Genomic DNA, 17,918 nt, shown 5'->3' on the forward strand with positions numbered 1-17,918 from the left:
TGGGCATGGGAGGCTGTCGGGGGGGTCTGCTGAAGGTGGCTGTGGGCCCCTCTGCCCACACACAGGGCAGACCTGCATGCAGGCCCTTGGAGCCTGGGCTCACCCTGGACTGCCCCTGCCGGCCCGTCCCCCGACTCCACCCAGGGGCCAGCCCTCAAGGACCGGGGGTCTCTGCTGGCCTCGTCTCCAGGCCCCGCGACGCCTGTCCAGTCTGGTCTCTGTGTTTCTCACACTGCGGCGGCGCGCCCACCCTGATGCCACAAACCACACAGGCCCCGGGTGATGTAAAGAAGCCTTCATTCATTGTGCGAGTATAATGTCCTTCCTGGAGGGCAGGAATGAGCCACCCACTGGGGCCCACCACCTCCTGGCTCCAGACTGCACCCAGGGAGTCAGCATGTGCCCCAGAGGCGGGGTGCGCCGGGCCCCTCCAGCTGCTGCATAGGGAGAAGTGCAGGACGTGCCAGCCTGGTCTGGGTACTGGGATTCTCCTTGAGTGAGTGAGCACGTGGTGGGGGAGAGAAGGATGGTTTACCAGAGGCCCCCCCACCCACGTGGCCTAGGGCCCAGGGCAGCTGCCCGGCTGGGGGCTCCATCTGTGCCACCTGGGGCGGAGGCTGGCCAAGCTGCCAGGAGGCCTCCTGCAGGGATGGGACAGGCCAGGACAGGTCAGGGCAGGCTGAGTCGGGTGACACCGGCCCCTGTCTGTTCCTGGCCCTGGAGGACCTTGAGCCGAAACTGCGGACGTGAACCTGTCACAGGCTCACCACGCCCAGGCCCCTGCCCCGTGGCCTCGTGGAAGGAGGGAGAAGAGGGATGCTCGAAGGTGGATGGGAGGAGGAGGGATCCTGAGCAGAGAGACAGCAACAAGATGCCGCAGGTTCAGGGAGCCGAAGTGGGGAGAGAAGCCTCGGGCAGCAGAAGAGCATGAGCAGGAAGCGGCCTGGTGGACGGGCCTCTCAGGCAGGGTGCAGGCCCGAGGACTTGGGCTGCGCCCTGCGGGCTGCCAGCTCCGACAGCTTCTTCAGCCGCTTCTTCAGCTCCAGCGGGAACTTCTCGTAGCACCGCTTACACACGGGCTTCATGTCAAACTCCACAAACTTGTTCCTGGGGAGGATGGGCAGCGGTCAGGAGGGTGGGATCTCCTCTGGGCCCCAGCCCTGCGCACACCGCCTCCCACACAGCAGCCTGTCCCCTCCTGGGTGTGACTTTGTGATCAGAGGTCACGGTAGACCTCTGGAGGTAGGAGATGGGCCTCCAGGCCTCCCTTTCTGCCTAGAGACTTTTCTTGAATGCTGACACTCCAGAACCTTCCATGGCTCCCTGCTGTCCTGGAAACCAGGCTCCAGCTCTGGCTGTCCTGCCCCTTTCATTCTCCTAGAGGAGATCTGCTTCCTTTGGCTCTGAGTGTGCTGCTCTGGGCCCTTCCTTCCCCAGAGCTCAGTGTGACTCTTCTTCCCACTGTGTTCTGAGGGTCTCTGGGCCTCTCTGCTCGGGGTTGGGGCTGCCCCTGTGCCCACTGCATCCCCAGGGGCCGATCTCAGTGGGCGTTCAGGGAAGGCCCAATGAAGGGGAGAAACCACGGAAAGCCAACTCCAACGGGAGTCCCCAGCAGGCTCCAGGAGCAGGAAGGGGAGGAGGGGGTGCTGTGTAGGTCTCCACCCACTGCGGTGCCTCTCCCGCCCAGGGCAGGGGGACTGCGGTGGGGGGTGGGCACGCCACTTACTTCAGGGTGAGCCGGCTGTTGCAGGTGGAACAGGAGAAACAGTGCACGCACCAGGCCTTGTTGAGGGCTGACACCACTGTGAAGGGCAGACGCAGGCTCGGTGACCCCACAAGTCAGCCACAGGGCTCCCTGGGCACACAGCTGCAGGACCCACAAGCCCAGAGAGTGTGGGGGACAGGGGCTGGGGCAGGAAGCGGGCACAGGGACGGGGGGCCTCACCATCACCCTCAATCACGTGGCTGCAGGTATAGCAGACATCCCCAAAGAGCTGTGGACAGAACAGGGTGTTAAACATGCTGCGGGCATTCACGCCCGGCCCTGGGCCAGGGGTGTGGCCCCACCCCGCCCCAAAGGGCAGTCCTGTCATCCACCCGGGCCTCCTGGGCCTCCTGGACTAGGGCACAGTCTCGGGCCTGAGGGCTTGTCAGAATCACTGCCCCCCAGGAATCACAGGTGGAGGTGCTGCCCCCTCTGAGGCCTCTCTGCTGCCCTGGTGTCCTGAGGAGCGGTCAGGGCGGGAAGCCATCCCCTGGGCAGTTTTGCAGGGCCTGGTAGGAGGGAGGGGACTGCGGCACGTGTCACCCCGAGAGCCCAGGACCCCACATGCCATCTCACGCAGTCCCCGCGACAGGCCTGGCCACAGGGCACATCTCCCAAACGGGGACACTGAGGTCACAGGGGCTGCCCAGGTCCCGAGACGCTCAGCACACAGGCCTGGGGCACAGCGCCCGCTCGGCGCCCAGCACGGGGCTCCCGGGGAGGAGGCTGCCCTGCGCCCTCTCCGCAGCCCGCCCTGACTGGCTCCCGCAGCGCCGCGGCCCGCACCTGGTTGTAGTGGGTCTCGCAGTAGGCCAGGCCCTTCTTCTCATAATGCCGGTGCCCCAGGAACGGCTTCTCACACTTGGCACAGACGAAGTGCTGGGGAGGGGAGAGGGCCAGGGGTGGCAGGGTCGGGGCCGGAGCCGCCTCCCCAGGAGACAGCCCAGAGGCTGATGGGGCGGGGGGCCCCCGCAGGACCACAGGAGGGCCGTGGGGCCGACCCCTCTGTGAGCTGCCCCTGCTCAGCAGACCTCGCTCCTCGCTGCTAGGCACCCGCAGCCCAAGGGGTCAGGTGCCGGCGAGGTGCCTGGAGCACGGAGGGCTGCACTCCCGCCGACTCCTGTCTCCACAAGCCCAGAGTCACCGGACACGTCTTCCCATTCAGGGAGGCTTTTCGGTGTGATGACTCGCCTTCCCATGGGGGGCTGTGGGCCAGGGGCCACATCAGGACCCTCACAGAGGGGCCACCCAGGCAGAGCCTGTGGGACACAGAGCTGGCCTGGCCACAGGCTTGCATGCCTCTCTTCCAGGTAGTGACTGTGAGTGCCAGAGCCCCTAGCAGAGGCCTGGAGACCCAGTGGGGCACACCTGACCGTCTTGCCCGCAGGTGGGCTGGACTCCGCTGTTTGCACAGCTGTACACACAGCCACTTCCATCAACCACAATCCCACAGGGCGCCCCGGACCAGTGTCCCCAAGGTGTTCTCATGACTTTGGAATCTTCTAGGCCAGGAAAGGGAGGAAGGGTGGGGGTGTCCCAGGACTTTGGAATCCTCTAGAAGGCCAGGAAGGAAAGGAAGATTGGGGAGTGGTATGCCTGCTTGGCCCTGCTCCATGTGGTCAGGTCTCTGGATCCCATAGACTGACCTGTCCCCAGCCAGGGCCAGGAAGGGCAGCACCCAAGAGGAAGGTTGGTTGTGGGAGCCGGCCACATGGCCTGGGGGTGGGAGGGAGTGTGGAGGGGTTGCAGCAGGGCCAGACTTTGGCTGCGAACATGAGCCGGGGCCCCCACAGTGGGTCCACAGCGGCCTCGCTCACCTCCACATGCCACTGCTTGCCCAGAGCATTGACCACCCGGCCCTCGATGGGCCGGCGGCAGGCCCCGCAGATGGGGACCCCCATCTTGTCGTGGCAGGGCAGGCAGTAGAGCTCGCCCTTCAGCTCCCGGGCCTCTGCGGTCAGCTCCTTCCTGGAAGACAGTGCAGAGCCCCCAGTGAGGGCGCTGCCCAGCTCCCACCCCTCCAGACCCAAAGAAGCAGCTTCCGGACAGCCCCCCACCCCAGCTCTGTCCCTGCAGAGCCCCTCAGGCAGGCGTTGCTTTCATCTCTGCTCTCTTTGGAGACTTCCTGTGCCCCAGACAGGCCTCAGGGCATGGGATTCCCGCTCAGCCCTCGCAGAAGGAGGCCTGTGTTTGGCACAGATCTGTTCCCAGCCCCTCTGCCCCTAGATCAGACTGGGCATCTGGGACAGATCCGAGTTGGGGCTCTGCAGCCTCTCCTCCCTCTCTCGTCCCTCATGCACCTCTGAGTCTCCAGTCCTTCCTGAACGGAGCCCCAAAGAGAGGAGTCTCCTGCACGGTTGCCCTCGGGCCCCCATTCTACCTGCCCCTGCACCCCACTCTCCCGTCACCCCTCTGCCCACCTGGTCTTCCTCTCCAGCCCCATCACTGCCCTGGGCGGCTGTCCCACATCCACCCAGCTCCCGCCCCCTACCCGCAGTGGGTGCAGCTGAAGTGGTCAGGGTGGTAGGCATCATTCTTGAACATGAGGGGCTGCTCGTCGATGACCAGGTGGCAGCGCTGACAGACGTACTTGCCCAGGCCCTTGGCCTTCTCGCGGTTGTGACAGGGTCGGCACAGGTGTCTGTGGGGAGTGAGGCAGGTGTGAGGAACACAGCCTCCCCTCCGCAGCCCCCCACCCCCAGACAGCTGGGCCACCTCCCTGGAGAAGATATCCCCAAACAACCCAGACAAAGGTCTGTCTAGTCAAAGCTGTGGTTTTTCCAGTGGTCATGTATGGATGTGAGAGTTGGACGGTTAAGAAAGCTGAGCACCGAAGAATTGATGCTTTTGAACTGTGGTGCTGGAGAAGACTCTTGAGAGTCCCTTGGACTGCAAGGAGATCAAACCAGTCAACCCTAAAGAAAATCAATACATTGGAAGGGCTGATGCTGAAGCTCCAATACTTTGGCCACCTGATGTGAAAAGCGGACTCATTAGAAAAGACCCTGATGCTGGAAAAGATTGAAGGCAGGAGGAGAATGGGACGACAGAGGATGAGATGGCTGGATGGCATCACCGACTCGATGCACATGAGTTTGAGCAAGCTCTGGGAGTTGGTGATAGACAGGGAGGCCTGGCGTGCTGCGGTTCATGGGGTCGCAAAGAGTTCGACACGACTGAGCGACTGAACAACAACACCTCAGCCCCAGCCCGAACAAATGCCAGGAAGCCTTGGGGGTTCAGCCCAGTGGGCCAGAAAAGCCAGCCAACAATCCTGCTGCTGGGAAGGCCACAGGTGAGCCCTCTGATAGGAGCCTCGGCACAGGACAAAGAGCAGAGGAAACACGGCAGCACGCTGGTGCTGAAGTCTTTGAGCAGCAAGGAAGAGTGGTGCCTTCCTTCTTTGTGCTTTTTCTGAGCCCAGGACATCATGTGGACAAGAGCAGCTCAAAAATTCGCTTTATTTTTCAAATATCTTTCAACACATAAGAGTAACTGTACACTGTGTTACCATCCCACTGCGCCCAGTCAAGGAGCCAAGGAGTGCCAGGCCCGTCGGGCACTCAAGGCCTGCTTCCTCAGGGGTCCTCCCAACAAAGAGGAACCCGGACGTCTACAGGCTCGCTCTGTCTCCAAAGACAAGCACGGTTGTGCCAGAGGGAGGTCCCCAGACCCAGGAGCTGTCATTACAGAGTCTTTTTTGTAAAGACCTCCGAGTAATTTCTGATGGTACTTTCTCCTCTGGGGAACAGCTGCGGCCTCTACTGAGAGAAATCAACATGGTTTCTGTCTCCTTGGGCCTCACAGGTGGCAGGAATTTAGATTCAGGGTCCCTGGGCAAAGACGCATTAATACAAAGGCCCCAGTGCCCTGCTCCCATCCCCCACCTGCCACCTGATCTGCCGGTCTCTCGGCATCTGGGCCTTCCTGCCCTCCTTTTTCCAGGCCCCCAACCCTCCCACCAGCTTCCTGCCCACCTGATACCAGTGTTGGCCTCTTTCAGAGGCAGGTCAGGTAAAGAATCTGCCTGCCAATGCAGGAGATGTAGAGGACTCGGGTTTGATCCCTGGGTTGGGAAGATCCCCTGGAGGAGGAAATGGCAACCCCCTCCAGTATTCTTTCCTGGAGAATCCCATGGACACAGGAGCCTGGTGGGCTACAGAGTCTGACACGACTGAGCATCTGAGCACGCACAAGGAGTCTCCTTGAAAGATTAACTCTCGGACTCAGGACTGTGCCGCTCCCCCCCACACACACACCCACCCTCACCAGGCAGGTGTGGTAGGCAGATCCTAGATGCCAGGGGAGCTAGCTCCCTGCCCTTGACCGCAGCGTTGGCCACTGCATTTGGGTCTGGACTGCCCTCTGCTTGCCCTGAGTGTGTCTCAGGGCTAAAGGGCAAGGGCCCAAGGGAGTGCCCAGCAGCCACCTGCTAAGCTGCTGACGGGCCCCCAGCTGTACTGCTCTGAACCCTGGGTGCCCGCACAGGGCGGAGGCTCGGGAGGCATCTTCTGAGGCGTGAGTACGTGAGCAACAGGGAGGGGAGGACAGCAGGCGCCATCTCCCCAAGATATGATGGCCACTGGGGCCGGAAGGCCGGCTCCTGGCCTGGGAGCCCCGTCTCCCTCTACCCGCCCAGGGGTCACAGGTGTGGCCTGGACTCTAGTCTCCATCTCCTGGGCGAGGCTTTGCCCCCCTCTCCCCCAGATCCCCGAAGCCCAGTGGGCTCCCCCCACCCCACTCTCCCTGAGACACCCTGTGCCCCAGCCCCACCCCAGGCCTCCTGCCACGGCAGAGCCTCCCCACCCCACACCTGCCACCTGCTATGTCGCTGTCTCGGAGAGAGTGTTTATTCCCCACAGCCCCACTCCAATTCTGATTACTCCTCTCAGCAGCAAGACAACATTCAACCCATATGGAAAGATTTTTGCCTCGAAGTTTACAGAAATGAGTGCAACTCCTCAAAATCTGGTTGCAACACTGAGTGCCCTTAAAACCACTGTCATCAATCATCCGACAACAGACATGTGCACTCAGGGAAGCCAGCCAGATTCCCATGTTTCAAGCCACCATGAGCCAGTTCTCCCAGACCTTGGGCCACAGTGGGGAAGGAGCCTCACACCCCCCCAGCTCCACGGCGAGACAGAACTGAGGAACCCTCTCTCTCAGAGGAACCCAGATGTGAAATGTCTTTTCAACAGACCTGAACCCAGCACCAGATCTAAGGACAACCTGCAGAATTTTTCCAAGGTAGAATGAAGATGGAACCTAGGAACTCTGCCATCGAGGTGCAACAGAAGAAGAGAACAAAACACATACACATGCAGCCTAAGTTTCAGAGTGACACAAGCTCGAGTCCAGATCCTGGCTCACTGGTTTGTGGTTTGCCAGTCAGGTCACCTCTCTGAGCCTCAGTTTCCTTGTCTGTAAAATGGGCAGTAATCCCAAGTGCACAGGACTGTGTGAAAGAACACATTTCAGAGAATACTTGTGGGAGGTTCCTCCCAGTGACAGCGTGCATTATCTTTGAACATCTTAACTAAAAAGTTCTAAAGGCTTTTGAAACTACAAATAGTGGTCTGCTGCCCTGTGCTACTGGGTGTATCATTTTGGGAAAGACAGAGAGAAACAACTTTGCTGGAGTAGCCACTGTCGACATCCAAACAGCCACCCGCCCAGACTCCCAGGAGGAGCCTTGGGGGAGCAGTAGGGGCAGGCGGCAGTGGCTCTCTTCCCAGGCCTCCTGTCCAGAAGAGGAGCCCGCACAGACGAGGGCCAGGCCTCTGGGTCCCCACAGGCACAGACAGCGCCCCATTATGAGGCAGCCTGCAGCTGGGCCCCGCCGGAGATAAAGGCCATGATTTACTCCACACACCCAAAGGGGGCCTCATTATACAGGGCAGGACACAAGGACCCTACAGCAAGTGTCCTGAAAGAATCCCCTCTCATTTGACCAAACAAGACTCCTCGGCCTAACACCCTTCCCCATTCACAAGCCCCCCGCCTCTGCCGATGGCCAGTGCAGGCTTGGGCGCCCAGGCCCGTTGTCATGGCAACCAGCCCCTCCCTGGCCCCCTCCCCTCGGTAGGAAATTACCCTGTTCTGAAACGTCCTGTTGTCTGTCGGTCCCCGCCAAGCCCCCCACCCAACCGGCGCCCACTCCACGGCTTCGTAGACAGCCACACACTCGGCCTCTGTGGCGCTCGCGGCCCAGCTGGGGGCTGGCGGCGGGGGGTGCTGGGACACACTGGAATATTCACAGCCCAGAGGCAGCAGAGGCAGCCGGGGGAGTGGCCCGCCACACAGGGGGCCCCTCAGGAATGAAGCAGCCTTTCAGGGCCCACGGGGGGTGCAGCCTCCCCGCCTCTCCTTAAATAGCCAGCTGGCCTCTACCACGGCCACACGGAGCCACCACCCACCCACAGGCTGCAGCCCACCTGCTGCCCCAGACCCGCTGCGAGAGGTAAGGGCAGGGCTGGGGAGCGGGGGACCCGGGTGCGGGCAGCAAGCGCAGGCCCAGCACAGGCAGAGCGGGCTCATCTCTGCCATCCGCTTCAATCTATTTATCAAGGCCTCCTTGGTCTGAATTAGAGCAGCCCATGGGCGGTGCTCCTGCCTCACTGTGGGGGCTTTTAAAGGAAGAGTGGGTGCCCAGTCTGTGGCCCCACGGCTGCAGCGACAGCCCCCACTCTTCTCCTCCAGCCAGGGCACCTAGAGGGACCCAATGAGGAGGCAGGACGGACAGGTGCCGGCGACACCGAGAGACCGCCTGCCACCTCAGCCTCCTCCCACTGCATGCCCGCCCGTGTCCCCTCCACAGAGGCCGAGCCCTGCACCTGCTCCATGGTCGGGGCCCGCAAGCCCCCCAGGTCCAGCCATATTCCGCGCAGCCCAGCCACCCTGTCCCGGGCAGAGCGAGAGTCGAGAGACAGTGAGAGCAGGCATCTCCAGGGACAGGAGAGAAGCGGGAGCCCCCAGGCCCACTGCAAGTGAAGTGAAGTCGCTCAGTCGTGCCCGACTCTTTGCGACCCCATGGACTGTAGCCTACCAGGCTCATCCATCCATGGGATTTTCCAGGCAAGAATACTGGAGTGGGTTGCAAAGTCAGCATCAAAACTCATAACACAGGGGCAGGGTGGAGACCGCAACAAACCTGACACAAGCCTGAAAGCATTCTGAAATCAAGTCTGCACCCAAAGAGAACACGGTGCATGCAGCTTTTAGTGGTGGGAGCAGAAAGCCAGGTGCCAGGCAGCCCACAAGGTGCCACCTGCGCACACGCAGGGCCCCACGCTCAGTCCACTGCTCTACTGCCACCATCTGGAAAGTCTTGCTTCTTGAACAAAGGGTGGTGCAAACTGTGTCTCTGTTCCTGGGGCCAGGCCCCCAGGGGAGGCACTGAGCCTGGGGAGGCAGCTCCCCACCAGCCCTGGCAGCAGGGACCCATCAGCCCCTGGTGGAAAAGCAGGTGGAGGTGCTGGCTGTCCCTGCTGGGTGTTCCGGATCTGGCTTCCTACTCCTGGGCTGTTGCCCTGGCCAAATGACCCTGGGCAAGTTAGTTGATGCTGAGCCTCCGCGTCCTCATCTGTAAAATGAGGCAGTAGACATCTGTGCCTGAGGACTGGTGGGCAGCACCCAGGCAGGCCTGCTTCGCGCTGGGCCGAGAAGGTCAGTACCTGCGAGCAGACCTCGCGGAGAGGCTGGGTGATGACTGTACCACCAGGCGGGTGGGCAGAGTCTGGGCCTCAGGGCAGCCCAGAGTGGTGGGTACCCAGCTCAGCCCTTCCCTATCCCCATCAAGACCCCTCCCTCACTTGGCCTCCAGGCCTCCTCCACATACCCCGCTGCCTCAGGTCACACACACTTGGGAGCAACAAGAAATAATCTCTGTATTAGAATTTTAGGGAACCTGAACCACTCTGGGTCCAGGAGAGATTTGGGCAGGGGGACAGCCCTGGATCCCTTCAAGAATCAAAGTGTGGTGTGATCAGGCGAGCGCCTCTGCTGGCTTGAGAATGACTGGCCAGATGCTCACCACCCCTGACTTCCTCCCGCTCAGCCACCTGTGGGGCAGCGGGGGTACCTGGGGGTGTCCAGGGACTCCAGCGGTAGTTGATGAGGCATGAAGCGGAGGGTCAAGCTGCTGCCTGGCCTGACAGCTCCTCACTACCCACACTGCCCTCCTAGCTGCCAAAGTCTGAACCTCTGGCCCTGCTCCGTGTGCTTCGGGAACCCACACCTGGGGATGGCGCCCAGCCTCATACTCAGGGACTGCCAATGCTAACGTCCTGGCGCTCCCGGAGCACTCGTCAGCCCCCGCCAGGACTATTATCTTGGTCATTAAAAGGAGAGGACCTGAGGACAGAAGTTTACAAGGAACTTGCTCCAGGCCCTCTGCGGCACCTGTGTGTGACTGCTGCTCCCCGCCGCACTCCCGCTGCTCCTGTGAGCCCCTCTCCTGCCCCCTCTGCAGCCCATAGGCGGGGAGTGGGGCTGCTGGGAGGCGGGTTCACTGTAGGCAGAGGTGCCCTGAGAAGAAACAGGCAGCCGCCCCCTCAACCCCACGTGGGGCGGCGGGCTGCATGGGGTCTGGCCTTCTCCTGCCCACACCTGTCCAAGGCCTGGGGGAGGCAGGGCGTTTGCACCTTTCCTCTCCTTTGTGAATCTCCTGAGTCGACCAAAATCAACATGGGAAATCTGTCACTCCCTCTGCTGGGGAGGGACCATCGGTGACCCACTCAGAACTGGGGTCACCAGACAGAAATGGTTTGTTTCCAAGGCCAGCAGGGCTCCGAGCTGCGGCCTGTGGTTTATGCTTAGGGTAAACCAGGCAGGCAAGGCTGGGCAGATACAGGCTGCCTCCCTGGGTCCCGGCCTCTCTGGGGCTGCAGATCTTGGCCAGAAAACCACGGCCAGTTTCTCCGCCTCTGGGACATATGGCTCTTCCTCTCCTGGAAAAGAATCTGCCTTCTGATAGTTAAAGCAACCACATGGACTGTAGCCAATGAGCTTCCTCCATCCATGGAATTTTCCAGGCAAGAATACTGGAGTGGGGTGCCATTTCCTTCTCCAGGGGATCTTCCCCACTCAGGGATCGAATGCAGGTCTCCCACATTGCAAGCAGGTGCTTTTACTGTCTGAACCACCAGGGAGGCTCTAGTTACATTACTCCAGGTAGTAAAATACCCACTGCAGGCCTGGGCCCACAGGCTTTCTAAGACACAAGTCTCCACCCACTAACACACCTGAAGCAGGGCTGGTGGCTGAGTTCGAAAAGCTCAAGACCTTGGGATGCTGGCCCGGACGGCCTTCAGGTGCTGTAGAGAGTGGGACACTGCATTCCTCATGAGGCCCTCCAGGGCTGGCGCCGGGAGCACGGGGGAACCCAGTGGACAGGCGGGCCAGGGAGGCTGAGCAGGGCTCACCCGATGCTGAGGAGGAGTCGGCCGAGCCCCCCACACTGGGCTCTCAGGACTAGGTGCCCCACCCATGAGCAGCAGAGCTCAGGGGGCTCATGCAGCCCACCGGTCAGACAGCACGCTGGGGAGAGGGACAGAAGCTGCGGGCCCCTCCCTCAGCCCTCACACCCCCCAGGGCCTCAGACAGACAGACAGGTCACCATGCTGTCTCTCCCTGTGGTGCTGGCTCTACCCCCCAGGCCTGAGAGGTGGCCTTCAGGGATGCCAGGGCCCTGCCCAGACCTCTCCATGCTCGACAGGGACACGGCCGCAGGGTGGGGAGCTGACCCCAGCAGTAGTTTGGCACCCAGGCCCTGGTTTTGGTTTTGCTTTCTGCAGCCTTCCAAAGCAGGGGGTGCGAGTTCGATCCCTGGTCATGCCTTGAGGTTAAAAAATAATAATAATAAAACATAAAACAGAAGGGGTTTCATCCCTGCGTGGGGAAGAATCCCTGGAGAAGGGCATGGCAACCCACTCTAGTATTCTGGCCCAGAGAATTCCATGGGCAGAGGCTACAGTCCATGGGATCGCAAAGAGTCGGTCACGACTGTGACGCTGGCCCACCGCCAGCTGGACACGGGAGGTGCCCTGTAGCCCCTGAGGCAATGCCGAGCATGGCACAGCCTATCCAGGGGTTAGGGGTTGGCAGGTACTAAAGGCTTCCAAGAGCGCATGTCTGCAGAGGGTGATGCCTCACCTGTCCCAGGCTCTCTGAAGCTGGCCTGTCTGCTTGTTCCCTCCAGGCTCAGTGCCTCTGCCTCTGGCTGAAGCATGAATGGCCTCGAGGTGGCCTCCCCAGGTCTACTGGCCAACTCTTCCCTGGCCCCTATGGAGCAATGCGGCCGAGAGACGCCCCTGGAGAACGTCCTCTTCGCCTCCTTCTACCTCCTGGATTTCATCCTCGCTTTTGTGGGCAACGCCCTGGCCCTGTGGCTCTTCATCCGGGATCACAAGTCTGGCACCCCGGCCAACGTGTTCCTGATGCACCTGGCCGTGGCCGACCTGTCGTGCGTGCTGGTCCTGCCCACCCGCCTGGTCTACCACTTCTCAGGGAATCACTGGCCGTTTGGGGAGATCCCGTGCCGGCTCACGGGCTTCCTCTTCTACCTTAACATGTACGCCAGCATCTACTTCCTCACCTGCATCAGCGCTGACCGCTTCCTGGCCATCGTGCACCCCGTCAAGTCCCTCAAGCTCCGCAGGCCGCTGCACGCCCACCTGGCCTGCGCCTTCCTCTGGGCGGTGGTGGCGGTGGCCATGGCCCCGCTGCTGGTGAGCCCGCAGACCGTGCGGACCAACCGCACGGTGGTCTGCCTGCAGCTGTACCGGGAGAAGGCCTCGCGGCACGCCCTGGTGTCACTGGCCGTGGCCTTCACCTTCCCGTTCGTCACCACGGTCACCTGCTACCTGCTGATCATCCGCAGCCTGCGGCAGGGCCCGCGCGTGGAGCGGCGCCTCAAAAGCAAGGCGGTGCGCATGATCGCGGCGGTGCTGGCCATCTTCCTGGTCTGCTTCGTGCCCTACCACGTCCACCGCTCCGTCTACGTGCTGCGCTACCGCGGCCGCCGCACCTCGTGCGCCGCGCAGCGCGCGCTGGCACTCGGCAACCGCATCACCTCCTGCCTCACCAGCCTCAACGGCGCGCTCGACCCCGTCATGTACTTCTTCGTGGCCGAGAAGTTCCGCGACGCCCTGTGCAGCCTGCTGTGCGGCAAGCGGCTCCCGGCGCCGCCGCCCAGTGCGGACGGGCGCACCAACGAGAGCTCGCTGAGCGCCCGCTCGGAGCTGTGAGCCTGGCCCGGCCCTCCCCGGCCCCACAAGGGCCACCCCGCAGACTCGCCGAGGAGGAGCCCACCTCCCCCAGAAGAGAAACCGAAGCCTCGGCCGGTCACCGTCACCTGCTTCCAGGTCCCAACTCGGCGGCCAGCGCCGTCCTGTCTCGGCCGTCAGCAGGTCCCTGGCGAGGCAGCCCCGAAGGGGCCAGACGGCCGCTCCTCTGCGGGGACCGGGCTGACCCTGCTCATTCACAGCCACTAGACACTCAGTGACTTGGACCCCCACCCCACCCCCGACCCCGGGGAGGGGCAAGGAGGCCAGAGGAACATTCCTGAACAATGAGCGGCTCTCTTTCCCAAGTGCCCCCTGCGAGGCTCCCGGCCTCCTTCTCACAACAGAAACGCCTGGCGGCGAAGCCTGGCAGAGAGAACACAGGAGACAGGGGGAACGGCCTGCCAGAGGAGGGGGCACGGGAGGGGACAGCGCTCGGTGGAGGGTCAGGAGAAGGCGTCTAGAGATTTCCTCTCAAGTGCAAGGTGCTCTGAGTTCCGTTTGTGGCCCCTTTCCCAAAGGCCCCTGCGTTTAGGGGACACAGGCAGTGCATGAGAGCCGAACATTGGAAGCGCATTTCAGGATGATCTCCAGGTGACCTCAGGGCCTGTGGGTCCCTCCTGCCACACACAGACCTGCATGTGCCGACAGTCCCCAGCGCTTCTCGGCAGCTGCCCTGTCCCTTCTGAGTCCTGAGGGAGCACAGGCTGGGGGCGGGGCATCAAGGGGAGCCCAGCTTTGTCACTGCCGGGTGTGGGGGGCCCGCAGCCTGGCCCACGAACCTATCTCCCCCTAACCCAGACCCAGCAGGGGCAGGGTCCCACTCCTCCCCAAGACACCTTCACCTGGCTGGCCAAGCTGTGAGCTGTTTTGCTTAGAGGGTGGCCTGTATGCCCCTCACGGGTCCTTTTATGTACTTGGCTATACTGATCATAAGGGCTTCCCTGGTGGCTCAGCTGGTAAAGAATCTGCTTGCAATGCAGGAGATTGCCTGAAATGTAGGAGACCCACATTCGATTCCTGGGTCAGGAAGATCCCCTGCAGAAGGAAATGGCAACCTGCTCCTGGATTCTTGCCTGGGAAATCCCATGGACAGAGGAGCCTGGCAGGCTACAGTCCAGGTCACAAAGAGCTGGACACGACTGAAGCAACTTAGCATGCATGCATACTGATCATAAACATAACTGTACTTTAATAACTGAAAGTTATTCTGTTTGGTAAATGCAACTCCCTCCCCAGAACTTCTTTTCCTTCCAACCCAAGAACAACAAAGTGGCGGTGCAGGCAGCAGTGTGGGCTGTGGTTCTGGTGGCCCCACAGCCAGCCCACCCCACACAGACTCTGACGTTCTGCCTTGTGGGCTTCAGAGTGCCAACCTGGGCCACAGAGTGCCCCACCTGCCTGTCACCACAGCAACACTTTACTTTCCTGAACAAGTCCAGCCTCTTCTGGATTTTTCCAGCAACACTAGAGCAGGAATCCCAGCGTGAGCTGCAGCTTAGGCTCACACCCGGCAGGTGACCTCAGGGAGCAGCTCGGGACCCCTGCTGCACTGTCTGCCCCCCATGGCCACTCATATCAGCACTCAACACTCAGGCTCCTAGTGAGCACCCTGCAGACACCAGGATGAACAACACACGTCTCTGGTGGAGCAGGCAGACGGACAAGGTCACTACAGCAGCGTTAAGGAAGTAGGGCTCCAACAGGGACAGAGATGGTGCCCAGCGCACAGATAGGGAGGAAGCCGGGGGCAGACAGACAACTGAGGTGTTGCTAGTGAGGCAGGTGTGTGCTTCCGTGAGGCCTGACTGCCAGCAGAGGAGAAACTCAAAGTTGGCTGGTTGGGTTCTGTGGCATTTGGGATGCCTGCCAGACACTGTGGAGATAGCATGTGGGCAATGGGGTATTCCGAGGGAAAGGTCTAGGGTGGAGGCCTACATCTGGGTGGCCCAACACAGACGCGCCATTTGGGCCAAATGCAAAGCCCCAAAGGAGCCCGCCATAGAGAGACGGGTGGAGGAAGGGGAACGGGGACAGGAGAGGGACAGCACAGCCAGGAGGCAGGAGACCACCAGAGCATGGGTTCCTGGGCTCCCGGAGAGAAGCGGGAGTGGCAGTGACGGCTGTGGGAGCCCCGACCAGCTTGGGCGGGGGGAAGTAGGTGGAGGAACTGGCTGGGCACTGGGAAGGGCTGCAGGGAGTCACCGTGCAGCGAAGGCTGACAGGGCGCCTTGAACCAGGGGCCACCACACCTGAGCCATTAGAAAGGGGCCAGCGAGGTCCAGAGCTGTGAACCCTGTTGGAGGAGCGGGAAGTGAGCAGGGCTTTGGGTGCAGGGACACGGCCCCCGCTGTGACAAGGGAGGGAAGCACAGGTGCAGGGCAGGGGGGGTCAGGGCGGGGAGAGGAGCGGAGGTCCTGGCTGGGGTGGGGGGGGGGGCGGCGTGCAGAGACAGTGAGGGGAGGGGAGGGGAAGGAGGAAAGAGCAGGTCTTAGTGAAAGGTGACAGCTTAGCCTGCTAAGGGAAACCGGGCCTGAAGTTTGGAGTGCCCCTGGGCCGCAGCTGTGTGCTTTCCCCCCAGCAGCCCCCAAGGGGTCTGAGGACGGCTGCGGCCCAGGTGGCCAGGCAGGCAGGAGCTTAACTCACAGCTCCTCAGCCTCACACTGCACCAACAGCTCCCGCTTCAGCCCCCTGCCTGCAGGCCGTCTGCCGTCAGCCTGCTCCCAAGAGCAGCCCTGAGCCTGTGGCGGCCCCGATTCCTCACCCTTCACTCTCCAGCCTCCGTCCTCACCCATGAACCAGACAGAGTTCTCCTGCCTGCCTCGCAGGGCCGGCGGGGGTGGCAGCCCCGCTGGCAGCCCAAGGCGCCTGGACCAGGCCGGGGCCTGCGGTGAGGCCCATCTCACCTGCCTGCGTTCCTCACAAAGCCCAGGTCAGCCAGCTCCACGTCGCAGAGCTCACAGCGGAAGCATCCAGGGTGCCAGTTGCTGTTCATGGCCTTGATGACGCGGCCAATGATGAATTCGCCTGGAGGAGAAACGTCCCTGCTGGCCTTGTGCCCTCCCCCTCCAGAGTTCCTCCGCACTGGAGCCCCCCTGGCCCCAGAGCTTGGGAAGGTAATGAGCACAGGGATCTGAAGGCCAGTGCTCAGAGAGACAGGGCCCCCACTCTCCCACCCCCACTTCACAGGCATCGCGGAAGCCTTACCGCAGGACCCGCAGCACGGGGCGAACAGCATCTGGAAGTCGTGCTCGCAGTACTTCCGACCTTCGAACTGCAGATGGGACCAGCAGAGAAAGGACAAGGAAGGCACTATCATTCTCTGAGCTGCACTGCTTGGTGGGGTGAGGACCTGCCCTCGGGGAGGCTGGATAGCACCCCACTTTGTATACCTGCTACCACCACAGGAAGCATGGGTGGGGGGCTTCCCGGAGGAGGTGATAAGGAGTGGAAAGACAGAAGGGGAAGGGGTACTAAGAAGAGGGATTTCCGCACAGGGAGCAGTCAGTGCAAGGCCTGAGGGCGGGATGCGACTGGCCTATTTGACTTGGGGAGAGTGCAAAGTGAGGGACCTCGAGGCAGCTGGCAACTTGGCAAGGCTGGCCCCTCAAAGGGCCACAGCTGTTTGCTGAAGATCTTGGCCGTGTTGGTCCCAGGGGCAGGCTGAGGGCTGGCGGTGGATGTTTATGTCGGGAAGCCCAGGGATCAAGGTTGAATTCTGTGTGTCCCTTGGCCCTGTTTCGTGTGTGAGAGGTCCACTCCCCCAGGGGCGACAAAAGATGTAGGGAAGGGATCCAGAAGAAGAGGCGCAGGAATGGGGTGCAACAGAGCACCCCGAGTCCTGCATGCTGTCCCCATCTGGGCAAGGAGGACCCTTGCACTGGCCCCAAGTGTGGCCAACACCTACCTCTGCCTTTTCCTCCCTTGACGATTTTATCTGGTTTTCCCCTGTTCCCTGAGAGTGTCTGATTAAGCTGCACCTGGCTAGAGCCCTACCCAGCAGGGGCAGCGGGAATTTAAATCATCATAGGCACATCCACAGAGCCCTGTCCCACTCCACCTCTTTACCGCACCTCCGCCACTGGCCAGCAATTCTCAGGAAGCACCGTGGGGAACAGTAGCTCCTGTTCAGTCAGGCAGATCACACACCTCCCAGCAGTCTGTCAGCCAATCCCCTCGGCTTCAAAATCTAGCCAGCCTCTGAGCGTTGCCGCGGTGTGCCTATAAACGCTTAACAGGCAGCCCTGAGGCGACCTGGCAGCATCTGCCCATGTCTGTGGTGTAAATAATCCCACCGCGGTCAGTCTGGAGTGACGCTGACATGGAACTGGGAAGAGGTCAGTAGCCGCCACGGCACTGCGCTGGCAGCACACACACGATAACAGGCAGTGGAACATAACAAAACAATTAGGAAGTGACGTGTTTTGAGTATCTGCTACTTTTGTCTTTAATGAAATTTTGCCTCATTGTATGTCTACGTCATTTAACTTTTAATAATGACTGTATTTAGCAACCAGTATGCAGGATTGCTGAAAAGTTAACAATCTGCTCTCGGGACCGAGGGCAGCTCAGCCTAGGTCCCTTCCCTTCCATCTGGATTACCAAAGAAATAACTGGCTTCTGGTGCCATCTGTTCTCCTAGCTTCTGTCCCCACCCCTGCAGTCTCTCCCCCGCACAGCAACCAGAGAGGAAAGGCCCCATGAAGGCCCGCAGGGTTAAGCCGTTCTGCCTGCCCTCCCTCATCTTCTGCTGCCCCCTCTCATCTCCTCTGCTTCCATCCCACCAGCCTCCTACTGCCCCAAAACCCACACGCCCCAACCTCAGGGCCTTTGCACTTGCTGTGCCCTCTGCTGAGAGCTCTTCCTGC

The 17,918-nt window shown here is 61.3% G+C and overlaps 2 protein-coding genes across 8 annotated transcripts in view; one reads left to right on the forward strand and one right to left on the reverse strand.

The window, feature by feature from the left end:
- Positions 1-280: 280 nt before the first annotated feature.
- The window catches only part of LIMS2 (LIM zinc finger domain containing 2), a 46,777-nt gene continuing 29,139 nt past the window's right edge, over positions 281-17,918 (reverse strand). For 6 of the 7 annotated variants that reach the window (XM_088831001.1, XM_055397393.2, XM_055397395.2 and 3 more), the window contains exons 3-10: positions 16,258-16,324; positions 15,957-16,077; positions 4,257-4,406; positions 3,583-3,733; positions 2,552-2,644; positions 1,946-1,994; positions 1,727-1,802; positions 281-1,107 (exon numbers count right to left, since the gene is read on the reverse strand). In XM_088831001.1, the coding sequence (XP_088687127.1) occupies positions 960-1,107; positions 1,727-1,802; positions 1,946-1,994; positions 2,552-2,644; positions 3,583-3,733; positions 4,257-4,406; positions 15,957-16,077; positions 16,258-16,324 (855 nt within the window). In that variant the 3' untranslated portion in view covers positions 281-959. The other variant, XM_088831016.1, reaches the window with a different exon arrangement.
- Positions 11,951-13,014, forward strand: GPR17 (G protein-coupled receptor 17). Its single transcript, XM_055397398.2, has one exon. The coding sequence runs from the start codon at positions 11,995-11,997 to the stop codon at positions 13,012-13,014; it is 1,020 nt and encodes a 339-aa protein (XP_055253373.1). The 5' UTR covers positions 11,951-11,994.

The sequence above is a fragment of the Moschus berezovskii genome, chromosome 2 (assembly GCF_049115385.1).
Source record: "Moschus berezovskii isolate FMDL1 chromosome 2, NW_MosBer_1.0, whole genome shotgun sequence".
NCBI lineage: Eukaryota > Metazoa > Chordata > Mammalia > Artiodactyla > Moschidae > Moschus > Moschus berezovskii.